Below are 14,779 nucleotides of genomic sequence, written 5' to 3'. Positions count from 1 at the left end.
CACGGTCCCTGTCTTGAGGGGCAAACAGTAAAAGGAAAATGGCTACGAAAAGCACTTTGGGAATTGCCCCATACCCTCTACAGGCTGTTGTGGTGCAGGGTTCCATCAGGTCTGAAGGCAGGTGGAAGGTCAGGAAGGGGGTTTCCCCTCTCTAGGAAGTGTCTGGGTTCTGTGCTTCAAGTTGGTTGGGTGGGAGGGGGGAAGGGTCTTTCTGTGACCCAGAACGTGTAGAAGTGCGAGAATGAACATGGGGCCCTTATTTTTTTCCTGGGAAAAGAAGATCAGGTGGGCAGGAGGGAGGAGCTGGTGTCCTTTTTCACGGTTTGAAGTGGAGAAGGTATCGGGGAAACACTCGTGTTCTCAGTTCTCTAGTGCTGTTGTGCAGGTTGTACACTGCACAACTCTAAGAGGCACCATTCACACTATAGTCCAAATGAATGGCCCTCCCTCGAGCTGTGCACCACACATCATACCTAATGGCCCTGAAGATATTCCTCAGTATAATAGCCCCATGGTAAGCAAAGGTGGCAGTTCAAATGAACTGAGAAGTTACTGAGTAAGCACACAGCATTTATTTTATCTCACTTAAGCCTCACAACAATCCTCTGAAGTTAATGCTCTTGTTATCTGTGTTATACACGTGGGGGTCTCAAGTTCAGAGGGGTCAGGGGAAAACCCAAGGTCACCCAACCACAGCTTTCCCACCATGCCATGCGGCCTCTGAACTCCAGTGAGGGTAAGGAAGGGGCCGAGGTGGGAGCGCCACTGTGCGTGAATAAAACCATCATCTGTGTGTCTCTCGTCCTCCCCCGACAGCTGGACAAGATGCTGGACCCCCAGGTGTGGCGGGAGGCAGCCACACAGGTCTTCTTCGCCCTGGGGCTAGGCTTCGGGGGTGTCATCGCCTTCTCCAGCTACAACAAGCAAGATAACAACTGTCACTTCGATGCTGCACTGGTGTCCTTCATTAACTTCTTCACCTCGGTGCTGGCCACCCTCGTGGTGTTTGCTGTGCTGGGCTTCAAGGCCAACATCATGAACGAGAAGTGTGTGGTCGAGTAGGTGGCATCTTGGCTGCTGTCCCTTCTTCTCCCTGTCCACCTTACCCAGGCGGGGCAGGCGGGCTACGGAGGCAGAGTGCCCATCTGCCCCGGGCTGATGGCTGGACATCAGAGGAGCTCTCTCCGGCCCCGGCCCCGGATCCCAGGGACGGGTTCAGAGATGTCTCTGTCGATGGCCCATGTGGGCTCCTTCCTGGGTGTCTGGGAGGGGCCTCAGGGACCGTGCCCACTCCTGCCTCTTTACCTGGCCCTCCCCTTTTTGTGCTGCAGGAATGCCGAGAAAATCCTGGGGTACCTCCACACCAATGTCCTGAGCCGGGACCTCATCCCTCCACACGTCAACTTCTCGCACCTGACTGCCAAGGACTACACGGAGATGTACAAAGTCATCATGGCCGTGAAGGAGGACCACTTCTCAGCTCTGGGTCTCGACCCCTGCCTCCTGGAGGACGAGCTGGACAAGGTGTGAGGCAGGCTGCCCTTCCTGGGGTGGGCAGGAAGGCATACGTGGGAGTGTGGGACCCAGAGACAGGCCAGGGGTGGCTGGAGCCTGGATGCAGGCCTCAGAAGGCCGCCAGGGACTCATTTGCTTGCTTGATAAACCAGGACCCATGATGCGTCCAGGGAGGGAGAGAGGAAAGGTTTCAGCCAAACCTTTGGCACGAGGCACACACACACACGTTCCAGAGATCACAGGAATCGTGCGGAATGACTTTCAGATGTGTTGCACAGGCTTCCTGCACGTGGGTCACGGTCATACATAATGCACTTGCAACAAGGCTTTGTACACGGCTCACAGAAAAGAAGCACTTCCATTACTGAGTGCGCTCTGCTGTCTGTCCCCTCTGGCCCTCACGACAGTGCTGTGAGTTGAGTATTAATATGGCCCCCTATTTTGCGGCTATGTAGCCTGTAAATTGGGAGCTTGCTCAAGGTCTCACAGCTAGTAAGGGGAGCCAGGGTTCGAGTCCCCATGCTCTGAGTCACCCCTTGATGCTTCGGTTCCCTCCCCCGGCTGTCCCCACTCACTGCAGCTCCCACTGCCGCAATGACCCTTAGTCCCTGGGACAGAGCAGGTGACTACCGCTCCCTCCTTAATGCTCAGGCCCAAGTTTGGTCACCTTGCTTCTATTCCCACTTGCACAGCTGGAAACTTTCAAAGGGACTGTTCTGTTAGTAGGGGTAACAGGATAGAGACATGCCCACAGGGTCTTGGGACCCAGCTGGTGCCAAGATTTCCATGGGGCAGAGCCAGCTCCCTTCAGCCCAGGCCAACTCTGCCCTCTTTATGAAGCTAGGGAAGATGAGCTTTCCCTGTCCTGATGCCTGAGCTCGATGTGAAGTCCTCTGCATGCTGCTGGCACTATACTAACGCTAAGGGAGCCGTGTCCTGTACCCTCTGCCTCTTCCCATGTGATCGAGAGCAAACGATCCAGTCTGGTTTCTGCCCCCAGGTGACTGGCAGCACAAAGGGCGCCTCCCTTCCGTGAGATCCTGCCCCATTTTCCTGGGCATGGCCCAGTCCTCTGAATAAAACTAGGATTGGAGCCAGTTTTTCTTCCTTATATGATCCGTCGTCGATAACATCCAAGTGACAAGAATTACACACTCACGCAGTTGGGGGAGGTGTTTCCCCACAATCACGGGTCCCTACGGGACAGCGTAGAAGTGATTTCCGTGGGCGGTGTGTGGTCACTTGCCCCGTGAGCAGGGGCCCAGGCATGGGTGCAGTGGCTCTCCACCTTGGCTACCCATTGGAGTCCCCCGGGGACTTAATAAAACCCACATACCCCAGCTTTTAGCGCCAGACCAATCAAATGATCATTTCCGGGGGGGGGGGGGGGGGGGGGAGTACTCAGGCATTGGTGTTTTAAAGGCTCCGGTGTAGTTCCATTAGGCACTGGAGGCTGGGCCCACTACCTTAAAGTCTGGAGCTCAGAACGGGATGCTCCCAAAGTTGTGGCTGGAGCCATCAGGGAAGACTTCTTAGAGGAGGAGGGTCTCAGGCTGGGCTAAATATGAGCATCTTCATCTAGATCACCTGGGATCCCTAGACAGCTCATAGCTCCCAGATCCCACAGGTGAACTTCTTGAAACGGTACCTTGCTCCCTGGGGGAGGGGGGGATGCTGATGCTCACTCAAGTTTGAGACCCGCTGGCCAAAGATGAGATTTAGGTGGGGGCAGGGATTCCTGTGAAGGAGGGAATCGTTATTCTTAAAGCTGCAGGGGCAGAGATGAGGAAGCAAGGGGCTCCCAGGAGTGGCGTGGGCTTCGCTGAGCCCTCGCCCCCACCCCGTCCTCAGTCCGTGCAGGGCACAGGGCTGGCCTTCATCGCCTTCACTGAGGCCATGACGCACTTCCCGGCCTCCCCGTTCTGGTCTGTCATGTTCTTCCTGATGCTCATCAACCTGGGTCTGGGCAGCATGATTGGGACCATGGCCGGCATCACCACGCCCATCATCGACACCTTCAAGGTGCCCAAGGAGATGTTCACAGGTAACTCTTCCCGGCAGCGCCCCCGGCCCCGGCCCTGTGGGCTGCCCTCAGGGGCGACCATTGTGCCTCTCTGACTTTATAAAGACTCCATACTGAGAAGGCTCCCTGCTGCCCCCCGGGATGCAGTTGGGGCCTGGCTTACCACCCAGAGGAAAGCACTCAATAGCCAGGAGAGGGCTGTTGGGGAATCTGTGCCAAACCCGAGCTGGGGGATGGGCTCTTTCTTGGGTCACGTGGCCCTCTCTCTGAGGGCCTGCTGAACCCCCCTGGGGGGGTGCCCTCCCTCCACGTTGGCCTTGCGCCCTGCTCCGTCTCTGCTACTCCCAGCCCTGGGCCGCTCCTCTCCTGGTACAGTGGGAGCTCAGAAGCTCAGCATCTGGAACCCTCCCTTGAAGGCCTTCAGGGAGGAGGGGTGGGAAGGGAGGGGCCTGGGTGCCCCCCAAGACCCCTGGGCCCCACCCACCCTGCACCTGTGCCCCCACACCGGCCTCCCGGCTCTCTGTAGTGGGCTGCTGTGTCTTTGCATTCTTCGTGGGGCTATTGTTCGTCCAGCGCTCCGGAAACTACTTTGTCACCATGTTTGACGACTACTCTGCCACCCTGCCGCTCACCGTCATCGTCATCCTTGAGAACATTGCTGTGGCCTGGATCTATGGAACCAAGAAGTAAGGGGTGGGGGGGAGACATGGAGAAGGCGTGGGACAGGAGGAGGGGTCTGTCCTATTATGACCTCCTGGAGAGTGCCGTGTCCCCAGGGCTGCTTCTGAGTGGGCTAGGAGATCACAGAGTCAGAATGTCAGCGCTCAAAGTGCCCTTAGAGATCTGGGACTCGGAGGACGTGACTCCCCAAGGCCACTTGGCTGGTAAGAGGCAGAGCCAGGCTGAGGGCGTGAGTCTCCTGGGTTCAGGTCCTGGCATCACCCTAAGCTGCCTTAAATTACTGTAGCCCCTTACCCGAGTACCAGCTCTTCAGACTTCTGTTAAGCTTGTTAAGCACTTAGCGGCTGTACAAGAGCCCCCCCCCCCCACTCAGAGAGAACTGTAGGACTTCAGCAGCCCGACTCAGTGTTGGGGTGAGCAATCTGGGGGTGCGAGATGAGGTGCGGTTGGGGACCTGTCTGGGGGGTGAGGTAAGGGAATTCAGCAGTAAGGAAGCAGTGGGGCTCGTGGCCCGAGCCCACAGCAGAGCCACATCCACCGTCAGCCCCCCGGCCTCATTCCTCATTTAACAAATCTGTGGGCCTGGGGAGCCCCAGGACCGGGCCCCTCCCACTCTGTCCACAAGGCCAGAGCCTCCGCTCATGTCTGGACCTGGTCTTGGAATCAGGCTCTGTCACGGCCCTGCTACAGCCATCTTCTTCCTACAAGAGCGCAGGCAGGGATGCGGGGTAAGACAGGAACAGCCCTGGGAGCCGGGGCTGGAAGAGTCTGCTCCTGCAGAAGAGGCTTCTGCAGTTAGGTGAAGCCCCAGAATATTATTCTCAAGTGGATAAGATAAAATATGTAAGATACAGGAAATAAATGAAGATGAAAACTAGGAAAGTGCTGTTGAAAATCAGATACAGTGACGCACAGGTACCTTATTTTTACTGCATGAAGTTACACGACCTAGCTATGGCAATCATTGTGAGATAGCGGTGGACATAAATGGCGTTTGTAGGCGGCTTCGATTGTAACGTGATGGGAAGGTGTCTGTGATGTAATGAATTGGTGACAAAGTCTCAGGTACTGCCAGTACCACTGTGGTGGCTTGCATTTACGACAGTAAGAAATGCAAGATTGCACTTAGATGTTATTGAAGTAGAAATGATGTTTTTTTCATGACATTCATGTACACAGCCTGCCGGCTATTGTAATTCTACCCACAGACCCAGGCGTTAGAACCCCCCAAGTCAGGGCCCCTGGACGCTAGAGAAGCGCCCTTCACCTCTCTTCCAGCAGGGGGCGTGTGGAGCCAGACCAGTGTGAGTGGGGTGGGGTGCAAGGCGCACACAGAAGTCCTGCGGCGCCTGTCCAGCTGCCCAGGCATGTCCCGTGAACAGCAGCAAATCCCTGGATGGGGTGAGCTGTTAGGTATTCAGGGGAGGTTAGCAGAGGGCACCAGAGCCTGCGCAGAGGCCAGCTGGGCCACCGAATAATAAACTGGGAGCGTTGAATGTGAAGAATGGAAGAGCCTGGGAGGGAGGGACTGGTCAGTGAAGGCTTCCTGGAGGAGGCAGTTGTGGGGGGATACGCAGGCGCGGTGGGGGTGTCGAAGCTGGGCTCTCTGTGCACCTGGCAGGTTCATGCAGGAGCTGACAGAGATGCTGGGCTTCCGGCCCTATCGCTTCTATTTCTACATGTGGAAGTTCGTATCTCCACTGTGTATGGCTGTGCTCACCACGGCGAGCATCATCCAGCTGGGGGTCACGCCCCCCGGGTACAGCGCCTGGATCAAGGAGGAGGTGAGGGGGGACCTGAAACCCCAGGGTCACTGGCATCTCCCCAGGCAATAGAGATAAACCCTTCTAGGGGAGCTGCTGTGTGCCAGGCCCCTCCAGGGCCTTTGCACACCTGATCTATAATCTTTACAATGGCCCAGAGAGAGAGGTGGCATTACCCCTAGAGCACAAAGGGGGAGACTGAGGGTCAGAAAGTTTGATGCACCTGTCCTGTCTTCCTAACCCGTGTTCTCTGTCCATGTCTGTAGAGCAGAATTACCCATCCATTTTCCAGATGTAGAAACTGAGACCCAGGGGAGACCCAGGGCCCTTAACCAAGGCAACCAGCTAACTCGAGTAGCCACCCCGATGCCCTCCATCTCTGCTGGCGCCTGGCCAGGATGGCGCGTGGGGATGGGAGAGGGCAGGAGGAGTCAGGCCTGGAGGTCCCGGGATGGTGAGGTGGTCACAGCGTCGGACAGCAGCCCTCGCCCCCGTCCACCCCTAGGCTGCGGAGCGCTACCTGTACTTCCCTAACTGGGCCATGGCACTCCTGATCACCCTCATCGTCGTGGCGACCTTGCCCATCCCTGTGGTGTTCATCCTCCGGCACTTCCACCTGCTCTCTGATGGCTCCAACACCCTCTCCGTGTCCTACAAGAAGGGCCGCATGATGAAGGACATCTCCAACCTGGAGGAGAACGATGAGACCCGCTTCATCCTCAGCAAGGTGCCCAGCGAGGCACCCTCCCCCATGCCCACTCACCGCTCCTACCTGGGGCCCGGCAGCACGTCGCCCCTGGAGACCAGCGGCAACCCCAATGGACGCTATGGGAGCAGCTACCTCCTGGCCAGCACCCCCGAGTCGGAGCTGTGACCACCGCCCCACCCTGCCCTGCCCACCTCTCCCCCCACACCCATCCAGCCTGCTCGTCCCGGCCTGGCCTCGATTCCTAGGCCAGGCCCTCTGCCCACGGAGAGGGGGGGTGCCCTCCCTCATCCCCCACCCCAGTCCCGGCCAGCTCCTCCCTAGACCTGAGCAGGGGCCGGGAGAAACTCTGTCCCCAGTGCAGGCTCCCAGCCCATCTCACCTCCTGAGACCCGCTCACCAAATTGCAGCTGATTAACGAGAACAATCCAGAAGTCCGGATTCCCAGCACAGTGGAGACTGCAAGTGGCCACTGTAGGGGTCACTCTCCCTACCCGCTCCCTGTAACCTGGCACCTGTCGTTCTTAGGTCCTGGGCATCCCTCCGTGCCGCCAGGTGGTGGTGAGAGGCTCGGCGTCGGGTAGGACAGGGTGTGGGGCAGCCCAGAGGCTGATGAATTCAAGGTTGGGGACGGGACGATTGTGTCAGGACTCAGGGCTCAGACTTGGGACAGAATCTTGTGGAAGTCCCCAGGTTCTGTTTTGGGAGGCAGATAGCGCTCTCTGGCTTGAGTGCAAGCCTCTGCAGTGGAAGGGGGGCTGGGCACGGGGGCCCTTGGCCTGCAGCACAATTCAGATGGTTTAGAGCACAATTGCGAAGCACACTCCCTCTCACCCGGGGGCCCAAACTTTCTCACTAGCGGCAGCTTCTCCCCTGGAATGAGGGTCCCTGGAGTTCAGGGGCTCGTACCCAGCAAACCTCATCCCTAGGGAAAGACAGATAACTTCACTGCCCCTTTGGGCTGCCACTCACTCTCCTTGTTCGAGCACAGCCAGCGCCATGTGCATGTCATGTGTGAATATCTCGGGAACCTTCCCCAAGCCGCCCGGCCCGTGACAGGGAGGGCACGGGCAGTGCTGTGGGCACCGGGGTTGCCCAGGAGAAGGGCCGGGTCTCTGTCCTGGGGCCCAGCCCCCGCCACATCCCCACCCACCCCTACCTGAGGCCTCCCCCAGAAGAGGGCTGCCCTCGGAGTGCAGGCTGGGAGGACTGGAGTCCGGCTGGAGAATAATGTCTGCAGAGCGCTGGATGGGCTCGTGGAAGGATGGTCGCGTGGATGCACGGGCGTGGATGGATGGAAGGCAGGCAGCCTGGCGGGGATGGCGGAACTCCAATTGTGAGAGCTGAGGTACACGGGGTAGCAGCGGGCCACAGTGCTAGGCCCGGGCACCTTCACGCAACATCCCGAGTCACTCCCATGTTCTCAGCGCTGGGAGGGACAGGCCACACCCAGGGTTCCCTCCTTCATCCCCTAGCCCCGTGGTCCCCCCCACCAACTCGACAGGGGGCCCCTCCCCCCGCATCTGCTCCCATTTCCAGCCCTCTGGCCACACCTGTCCTTTCTCAGTGTGAGGAGGGGAAGGAGACCCACATGTCCCCGAAGACATGAGCTTTTGGGGCACAGCATCCCGCCTCAGGCACCTCACCAACACCTCCTACCTGGCCCCATGCCTAATCCCAGCAGACTTAGCAACAGGAAAAGCAAGGCCCCAGGAGAGACACTCTACTATATATACTCTTCTATATATTCTATTTCTATTGTATATTCAATCTGTACATGTGGGTGTAAATGCTGTTAAATGACAAACCCAATATTATACTGTGGCTGGTGGACTATTTTCATCCTCAGTGCTGTACAGATCTATTTTCATTGTATATTTGATATATTTTTAATTTTGTAGCGTGTGGCTGGGCCAGGCCCCAGCCTGCCAGCCTGCACCAGGGCGGTTGAGCGGGGCCGTCTGCTTGGTTCTTACGGGCCGGGTAGTGCTTGTAGCCTTTGGCTGCGGGCCGGGCCCCGTCCCGGCTGTGGCTCTGCTGTGTTAGACATAAGGCCTGGAGCTTGGTGCGTGCGTGCGTGTGCGTGCGTGTGTGTGTGTGGTGCGTGCACCTATCTGGGTGTGGGTGCGTGTAGGTGATTCGTGCCGGCCCGTGTTCACCACGTCCCTGCAGACCACACTGGCCCTCTCCCTGCCTCCCCCCTCAGCTCTGTCAGGCAAGGCCTCGGGGCAGGGTGCTGTGGGGAAAGGCAGGTGTTTCTTGCTGGTGGCCCATTACCTTCCTACCCCTGGGCTTGCCAGAAACAGGGAAGGAGGGGCTTTGGGGTGGGGGGGACAGCCCCCAAATTTATTTTCTAGCCAACTTCTTGCTGTTCCCTCTGGAGTCACAAGCTTTGCATCCTGAGGAAAAGTGCTGGGTTTCTTAAGATGGGGAGACCCCAGGAGAGCCTCTCCCAGCGCCTCTGTCCCGTGTTCATCCTTGAGACAGTCCTGAGAGGGCTCAGAAAGGAACAGCTTCCCTTTCCCTGCGCTTTTGACACACACTCCTCACTCCTCAGGGGGGCTGGGAGCGGTTGGTCAAGGCCAGAAGAGGTGAGGCATCTGACAAGGTGAGATCCAGCCCCAGATTCCCTGGAGGAGCGGGAGGGGCAGGCCCCCACATCCCTGTGTCGGGTCCACGTCCCTTACCGGCTTTGGTGCTGTCCATGCAGTGCCCACAGGAGACAGCGGACTCAGGGCAGGCAGGGCGGGGTGGGGGGGGAGTGCCTGAAAGCGTCCCCCGGTCCCTGCTCCTGCCTGTCCTCCAGCCCCGGTCACCAGCTTCTTCCTCGGGGAGCCCTACTCCGCTGAGGCGATGCGAAGCCTGGGCTCCAGATGGGGGTGGACAGGTGGGGCATACTGGCGAGGGGTTGGCTTTTGCCCTCCAGCAATAAATCTGAGGGGACGTCTTTCCTAGTGCCAGGAGAAGCCTTCCTGAGTCAGCCTGCCATAGGTGGTGAGGCTGGGGGCCACAAGCTGCGTGGTGCCAGGCCCTCAGCAGGCCTGTAGTATTATAGGCAGGGGGCTCCCCTTCTGCCCTTCCTCACAGCTACACCCGCCTGTCCCCCCAGAGTACTGCCACGGTGGGAGAGAGCAGAGACATGAAGTCCGTGTGCCCCGTGACTGGCCAGGGCCCTGGGTCAAGACCGCTCAGCCCAGGGGAGGGGCCAAGGCATCGTCATCCCCCGACCCCCTCCTTCCTTTCTACTCCCCCCACCCACGGTGTACAATAAAGTGTCTGTTCTTACCAAACCCCTCTTGCCTTTCTGACCCGCCTCAGGCTCGGGGAGAGGGGATGGGGGAAGCCTTAGAGGCCAGCAGCAGCTCCGGGGGAGAAGCTTGGACAGCATGGGGCAGAGAGGGTTGCTGTGGGTTGTGGGTGCTGGCTGGCTGAGGAGTTTGGGGGAAGGCTGAGGAGGGATGCGTGTTTCTTTGCCTAAGCGTTGCCCTGGGTGTTGAACACACATGCTTCTAGGAGGCCTTATTGGGGTCCGAGTGCTCCACACGTCTAATCTCATGTGAACAGCACGCTCTAAATTCTGATCTTTTGCAAACTTTAGTGGACGGTAAAGGCCCCCCTACCGCACCCCACTCCAGTCTGAAATGCTGCTGCCTGATCTGCACACGCAGCCCAGGCCCCCAGCCACCCTCCATTTCCTTCTCCTTAGAAGTAAAAGGTGTCATTCCAGAAACAGCCACCAGATGGCAGGAAAACCTTTCTCTCCAGATCTTAGGTCCCCCACTCTCCTCTCCCAACTCCAGCACTTCCGCCTTGTGGGTTGTTAGTGAACAATTATTAAGCGTCCACGGTGACAGGTTCTGTGCCAGCTATGGACACGCAAACATAGGTAAATCAACCCCTGCTGTCCTGAGTTTTCCAGAGGGAAACCACCCCCTATGTCCCCAGACTCTATATCACGCCATATACCTCTTAATTGAGAAAGTCCCTGTGCTGAAAACGTCCCTCCTTGTAAATTCATTCAATCCTTTGGTTGAAGGTAGTGTTTTGGGTTGAAATGTCAATTTCCCTGCCAGGAGGCACACATAAACCCACTAAGAAGCAGTGGGTTTGAAGGAGTTATGGAGGCAGACTTTCCAAGTCCAAGTTCAAATGTCAGCTGCCCCCCCCCCCCCGCCGGTTCCTAGGAGACCTAGAGCAAGTTATTTTATCTCTCTTATATCTCATGATTTTGGGGGGTAAGGAATTCAGGCAGGGCATGTCTGAGGGACCCTTCTGGTGGCAACGGAGGTCACTTAGTGGTGTTAAATTGGCAGAGGAGCTGGTCTGGAGGGTCCAAGGCAGCCTCACTCACATTCATCCGAGTGGCTGACACCTCAGTAAGAATGGCTGGAAGGCTGGGCTCAGCTGGGACTGTCACCAGAAGAGTGTCTACACCTGGCCTCTCCAGCATGGTTCATCTCCGGGTGGCCAGACTTCTTTTTCTTTTCTTTTTTTAAAATGTTTTTTATTTATTTTTGAGAGAGAGAGAGAGACAGAGCACAAGTTGGGGAGGGGCAGAGAGAGGGGGAAACACAGAATCCAAAGCAGACCCCAGGCTCTGATCTGTCAGCACAGAGCCCGACGTGGAGCTCAAACCCACGAGCTGCGAGATCACGACCTGAGCCAAAGTCAGCTGCTCAACCGACTGAGCCACCCAGGTGCCCCTATTTATTTATTTATTTTTAAGAGAGAGATAGAGAGTGAACGGGGGAGGGGCAGAGAGAGGGAGAGAGAGAGAATCCCAAGCAGGCTCTGCACTATCAGCAGGAGCCCGATGCGGGGCTCAAACTCACAAACTGTGAGATCATGACCTGAGCTGAAGCCAAGAGTCGGATGCCTCACCAGCTGAACCACCCAGGTGCCCCAAGAACAGCTTCTTCTGAGTCACGGCTTTGTCACCGATCGTTTGACCTTGGGCAAGTCACAAACCTGTGAAACTTCATTTCCTAATCTGTAAAAGGAGGATGACGACCAAATCTCTTCCTTGCAGAGATTGCTGTGAGGAAAAACTGACCTGCTTCTGGAACCCCTACTAGAATACAGTACAGAACTCTTTCCGTACTGAAATATAATAGGTGCTCATTAAATAGTAGCTCCCTTCCTTTTTGCAGCTGGAGTAGATCCATGGGGCCCCTTTCATTCCGAGGGCCCCATTACCCATGCAATGAGCCATTCTCGCAGAGCTATTCAGAAAAGACGGATTCAGCCTAAAACCCAAAGAAACTAAGAAAGGAGGGGAGAGAAGGCATTGTTTCCAAAGAAGGGAGTATCACAGATCCTGTACACTGCTCCCTCCCCCACCCCCCCCAAAAAAAAAAAAAAAAAAAACAGCCTCAACAAGCCACAGAGGCTCAGCCAACCATAAGGGCTTGGGCCAGTGTTGAAGGATTCTACAAACCACAGGGATGTGGTGGTTCAAAAAAAAAGCCCCCAAGTTCTTTAATGCTTCAAGTGGAGTCCATGCTCCTCCCCTGGAATCAGGGTGAGTAAATGTCTCCTTTGACCAACAGAGTATGGCAGAAGTGACACTAGATGGCTTGTGAGGCTAGCTCAGGAAAAAGTCATGCCATGTCTAGGGATGCATTCTAGGGATGGTGGTCCTGGGGGATCCCAGCTGCCGTATAAGAAGTCTATCTGCCCTGAGACTGCCAGTGCTAGAGAAGCTGTGTGTTTGTAGGTGGTCCCATGCACAGTTTCAGCTCAATTCCCAGCTGACAGCCACTATCACCTGCCAGCCACATGAACATACCACAGCGAGCACTCAGTCGAGCTGAGCTGGACAGGTCTGAGGCTCCAGTGGACATTGGACTGCAGCTGCATGAGGGACCCTAAGCGAGAACGGTCCCACTGAGCCCTTCGGATCTGCCGGACCAGTAGTATCCGAAGCAAAATAGGATGTTCTTTGTATTTACAACGCTAATTTTGGGGAGTAATTTGCTTCAGAGTGATAGTAACCAGAACATGAACCCTACTGATTATGGGGCCCAAGCTCCTCATAGGACGATTGGAGAAACTCGAGCCCAGAGAGGGGAAGAGATCTACCCAGACTTCCCACAAGCAGACAGGGGGAAAACCAGGGCCAAAGCCTAGACTCCCAATCTAGGTACTGCAAGTACTTACAAGGAAAGCTTCCCCCCTTGCCCACCCTCATCCCACCAACATTAATTCCCTGCCTCAAGCATGACCTGAGCGTCTGAGTCCTAGGGCTGTGCCAAGCGCTGAGAAAATACAAATAAGGGTCAGGCGGGGGCACCTGCCTCATGCAGGGTAGTCATCATGTGACTTGGAATGTCCTGCCACTGTCATACCCGCTGGCTGGTTCCAGGCACACGGATGCGTTCGTCACCATCCTGGGAGGAAATCCAGGAAATGGGGAGAAGATGACGTCTGTCACTCAACAACAAACAAACCATTATTACTATTACTCCGTGCCAGCCACAGAGCCAGCTGCAGAGCAGAGAGACTCGGTGGAGATCCCCCCTGTGGCTCCCTGGGGCAGAGCTGGCTGGCTTCTGGGTCTCTCTGTTCTTCCCAAGACTGACCCAAATGGGGAAGGATCCCTGGGCTTCATGAGCATCCAAGAGGAGCCAGTGTTTGGTCTGCCTCTCCAGACGACTGCGTTGTCTTTCCCCAGGACACTGCTGGAGGGGGCTGGGCCCATCAGAACTAATTAACCACTCTAATGGAATGAACCAGTTTTGCTGGAATTTAGCCCAGGTGGGAGGAAACTGTACTTTTCTAGATGGAGAAATGCTGAGTGCCAAGGAGTCCTGCCAGGTGGGCCCTGATTTAGGGTGTGTGTGTGTGTGTGTGTGTGTGTGCGCGCGCGCGAGTGTGCACTCGTGCGCTCTGTCTCTGGACACAGGCGGAGTGTCTATCCCAGCAACTTTGAGCAAAGAGAGCTCTGGGGGTCTACTGAGCTGGTCCTGGTACTGTGACTCCCATGAATACTGTTCTACGGGCAGAGGCCACGCAGGACCCCATATCATTCTGTACCCCTGGCCCAGCCACAGGCCCAGCTCAGTCTCCCAGAGCTCATTGCTGCTCCTTAGGCCAGAAATCTCTCAAGGAGAATGTACGTGTGAGGTAGCACTCAGGTCCCTGCCAGCCCTATGACTCGGGGTCCATGATTTATGAGGCTCTGAGTCTTGGCCAGGCCTGAGCTTGTGGCCTGCACCCTGTGGGCACTTTAAGAGCTGGGACATCAAAGTCCATCTTCTGAGTTCCCTAGGGCCCTAAACACACCTTCACTGGCATTATCACAGCCACCCAACCCTGCCTCCTGCCCCTGTATGAAAGAACCATTAGAGCTGACCTCCACAGGGCCCCGAGGGCTGTCCTCTATGCTTGGCTCTCCCTGGATCCCACTTGGGAAGGCTCTCAGCATTTCATCTGGAGCCTGTTAGTCTCTGCAGGCTGCCTGCGGTGGGGGTGGGAGGCAGGGTTAAATGAACTGATAAGCAAACAAGAGACTTCCAGCCTCCTCTGGCTCTCTTCCCTAGTCCCTCCATGATAGCGAGGGAAAGGCTCTATCACCCTCCCCCCAGTGATGAGATGATGGCTGATAAGACAATTCAATTAATTGGGCTGGGGAGCAGAGCAGGCTGGGAAAGGATGCTGGCTCCTTGACCTGGGCCTCAGGGAGGAAGGGTCAGTCCCTGGCCAGAGCTGGAATGCCGAAAGGGGGTCATGTGAGTATCATTGGAGAGATCCTTGCTTGACAGCTGGGGGACTTGCTCCTAGGCCTGGAACCCTTCAACACAAGTGGAGTCCAAAGCAAGAAGACAGAGAGGTATTGGATGGCTCCTGTCACCCCAAGGTGACTGAGCCCCACTCCAAGCCGCAGTAGGGAAAGGGGAAGGGCAAAGGGCTTTGATGTCAGGCTCTCCAGCTTTGGGTTGGCGGGGTCAGCTTCAGGTCTCAGAGACCAAGGGCCTTATTTGAGGGGCTATAGAAAGGCTTGCCAGCCCTCATCAGTGTCACCCTGGAAGCAGACATTGCCCTGTTTTCCTACGCTTTTGCCACACCCTTTATTCCTGGTGAGGGAAGCCC

The 14,779-nt window shown here is 56.5% G+C and overlaps 1 protein-coding gene across 1 annotated transcript in view; it reads left to right on the top strand.

The window, feature by feature from the left end:
* The window catches only part of SLC6A17 (solute carrier family 6 member 17), a 34,611-nt gene extending 24,633 nt beyond the window's left edge, over positions 1 to 9,978 (top strand). Inside the window, exons 6-11 of the mRNA XM_049616617.1 lie at positions 817 to 1,058; positions 1,332 to 1,524; positions 3,367 to 3,559; positions 4,065 to 4,224; positions 5,841 to 6,003; positions 6,488 to 9,978. Of these exons, the coding sequence (XP_049472574.1) occupies positions 817 to 1,058; positions 1,332 to 1,524; positions 3,367 to 3,559; positions 4,065 to 4,224; positions 5,841 to 6,003; positions 6,488 to 6,856 (1,320 nt within the window). The 3' untranslated portion in view covers positions 6,857 to 9,978. The remainder of the gene's footprint in view (positions 1 to 816; positions 1,059 to 1,331; positions 1,525 to 3,366; positions 3,560 to 4,064; positions 4,225 to 5,840; positions 6,004 to 6,487) is intronic.
* Positions 9,979 to 14,779: the final 4,801 nt, after the last annotated feature.

This window comes from Panthera uncia (assembly GCF_023721935.1).
Source record: "Panthera uncia isolate 11264 chromosome C1 unlocalized genomic scaffold, Puncia_PCG_1.0 HiC_scaffold_4, whole genome shotgun sequence".
Taxonomy (NCBI): Eukaryota; Metazoa; Chordata; class Mammalia; order Carnivora; family Felidae; genus Panthera; species Panthera uncia.
The sequence above is the reverse complement of the archived record's forward strand: the minus strand, read 5'-3'. Positions and strand labels throughout refer to the sequence as shown.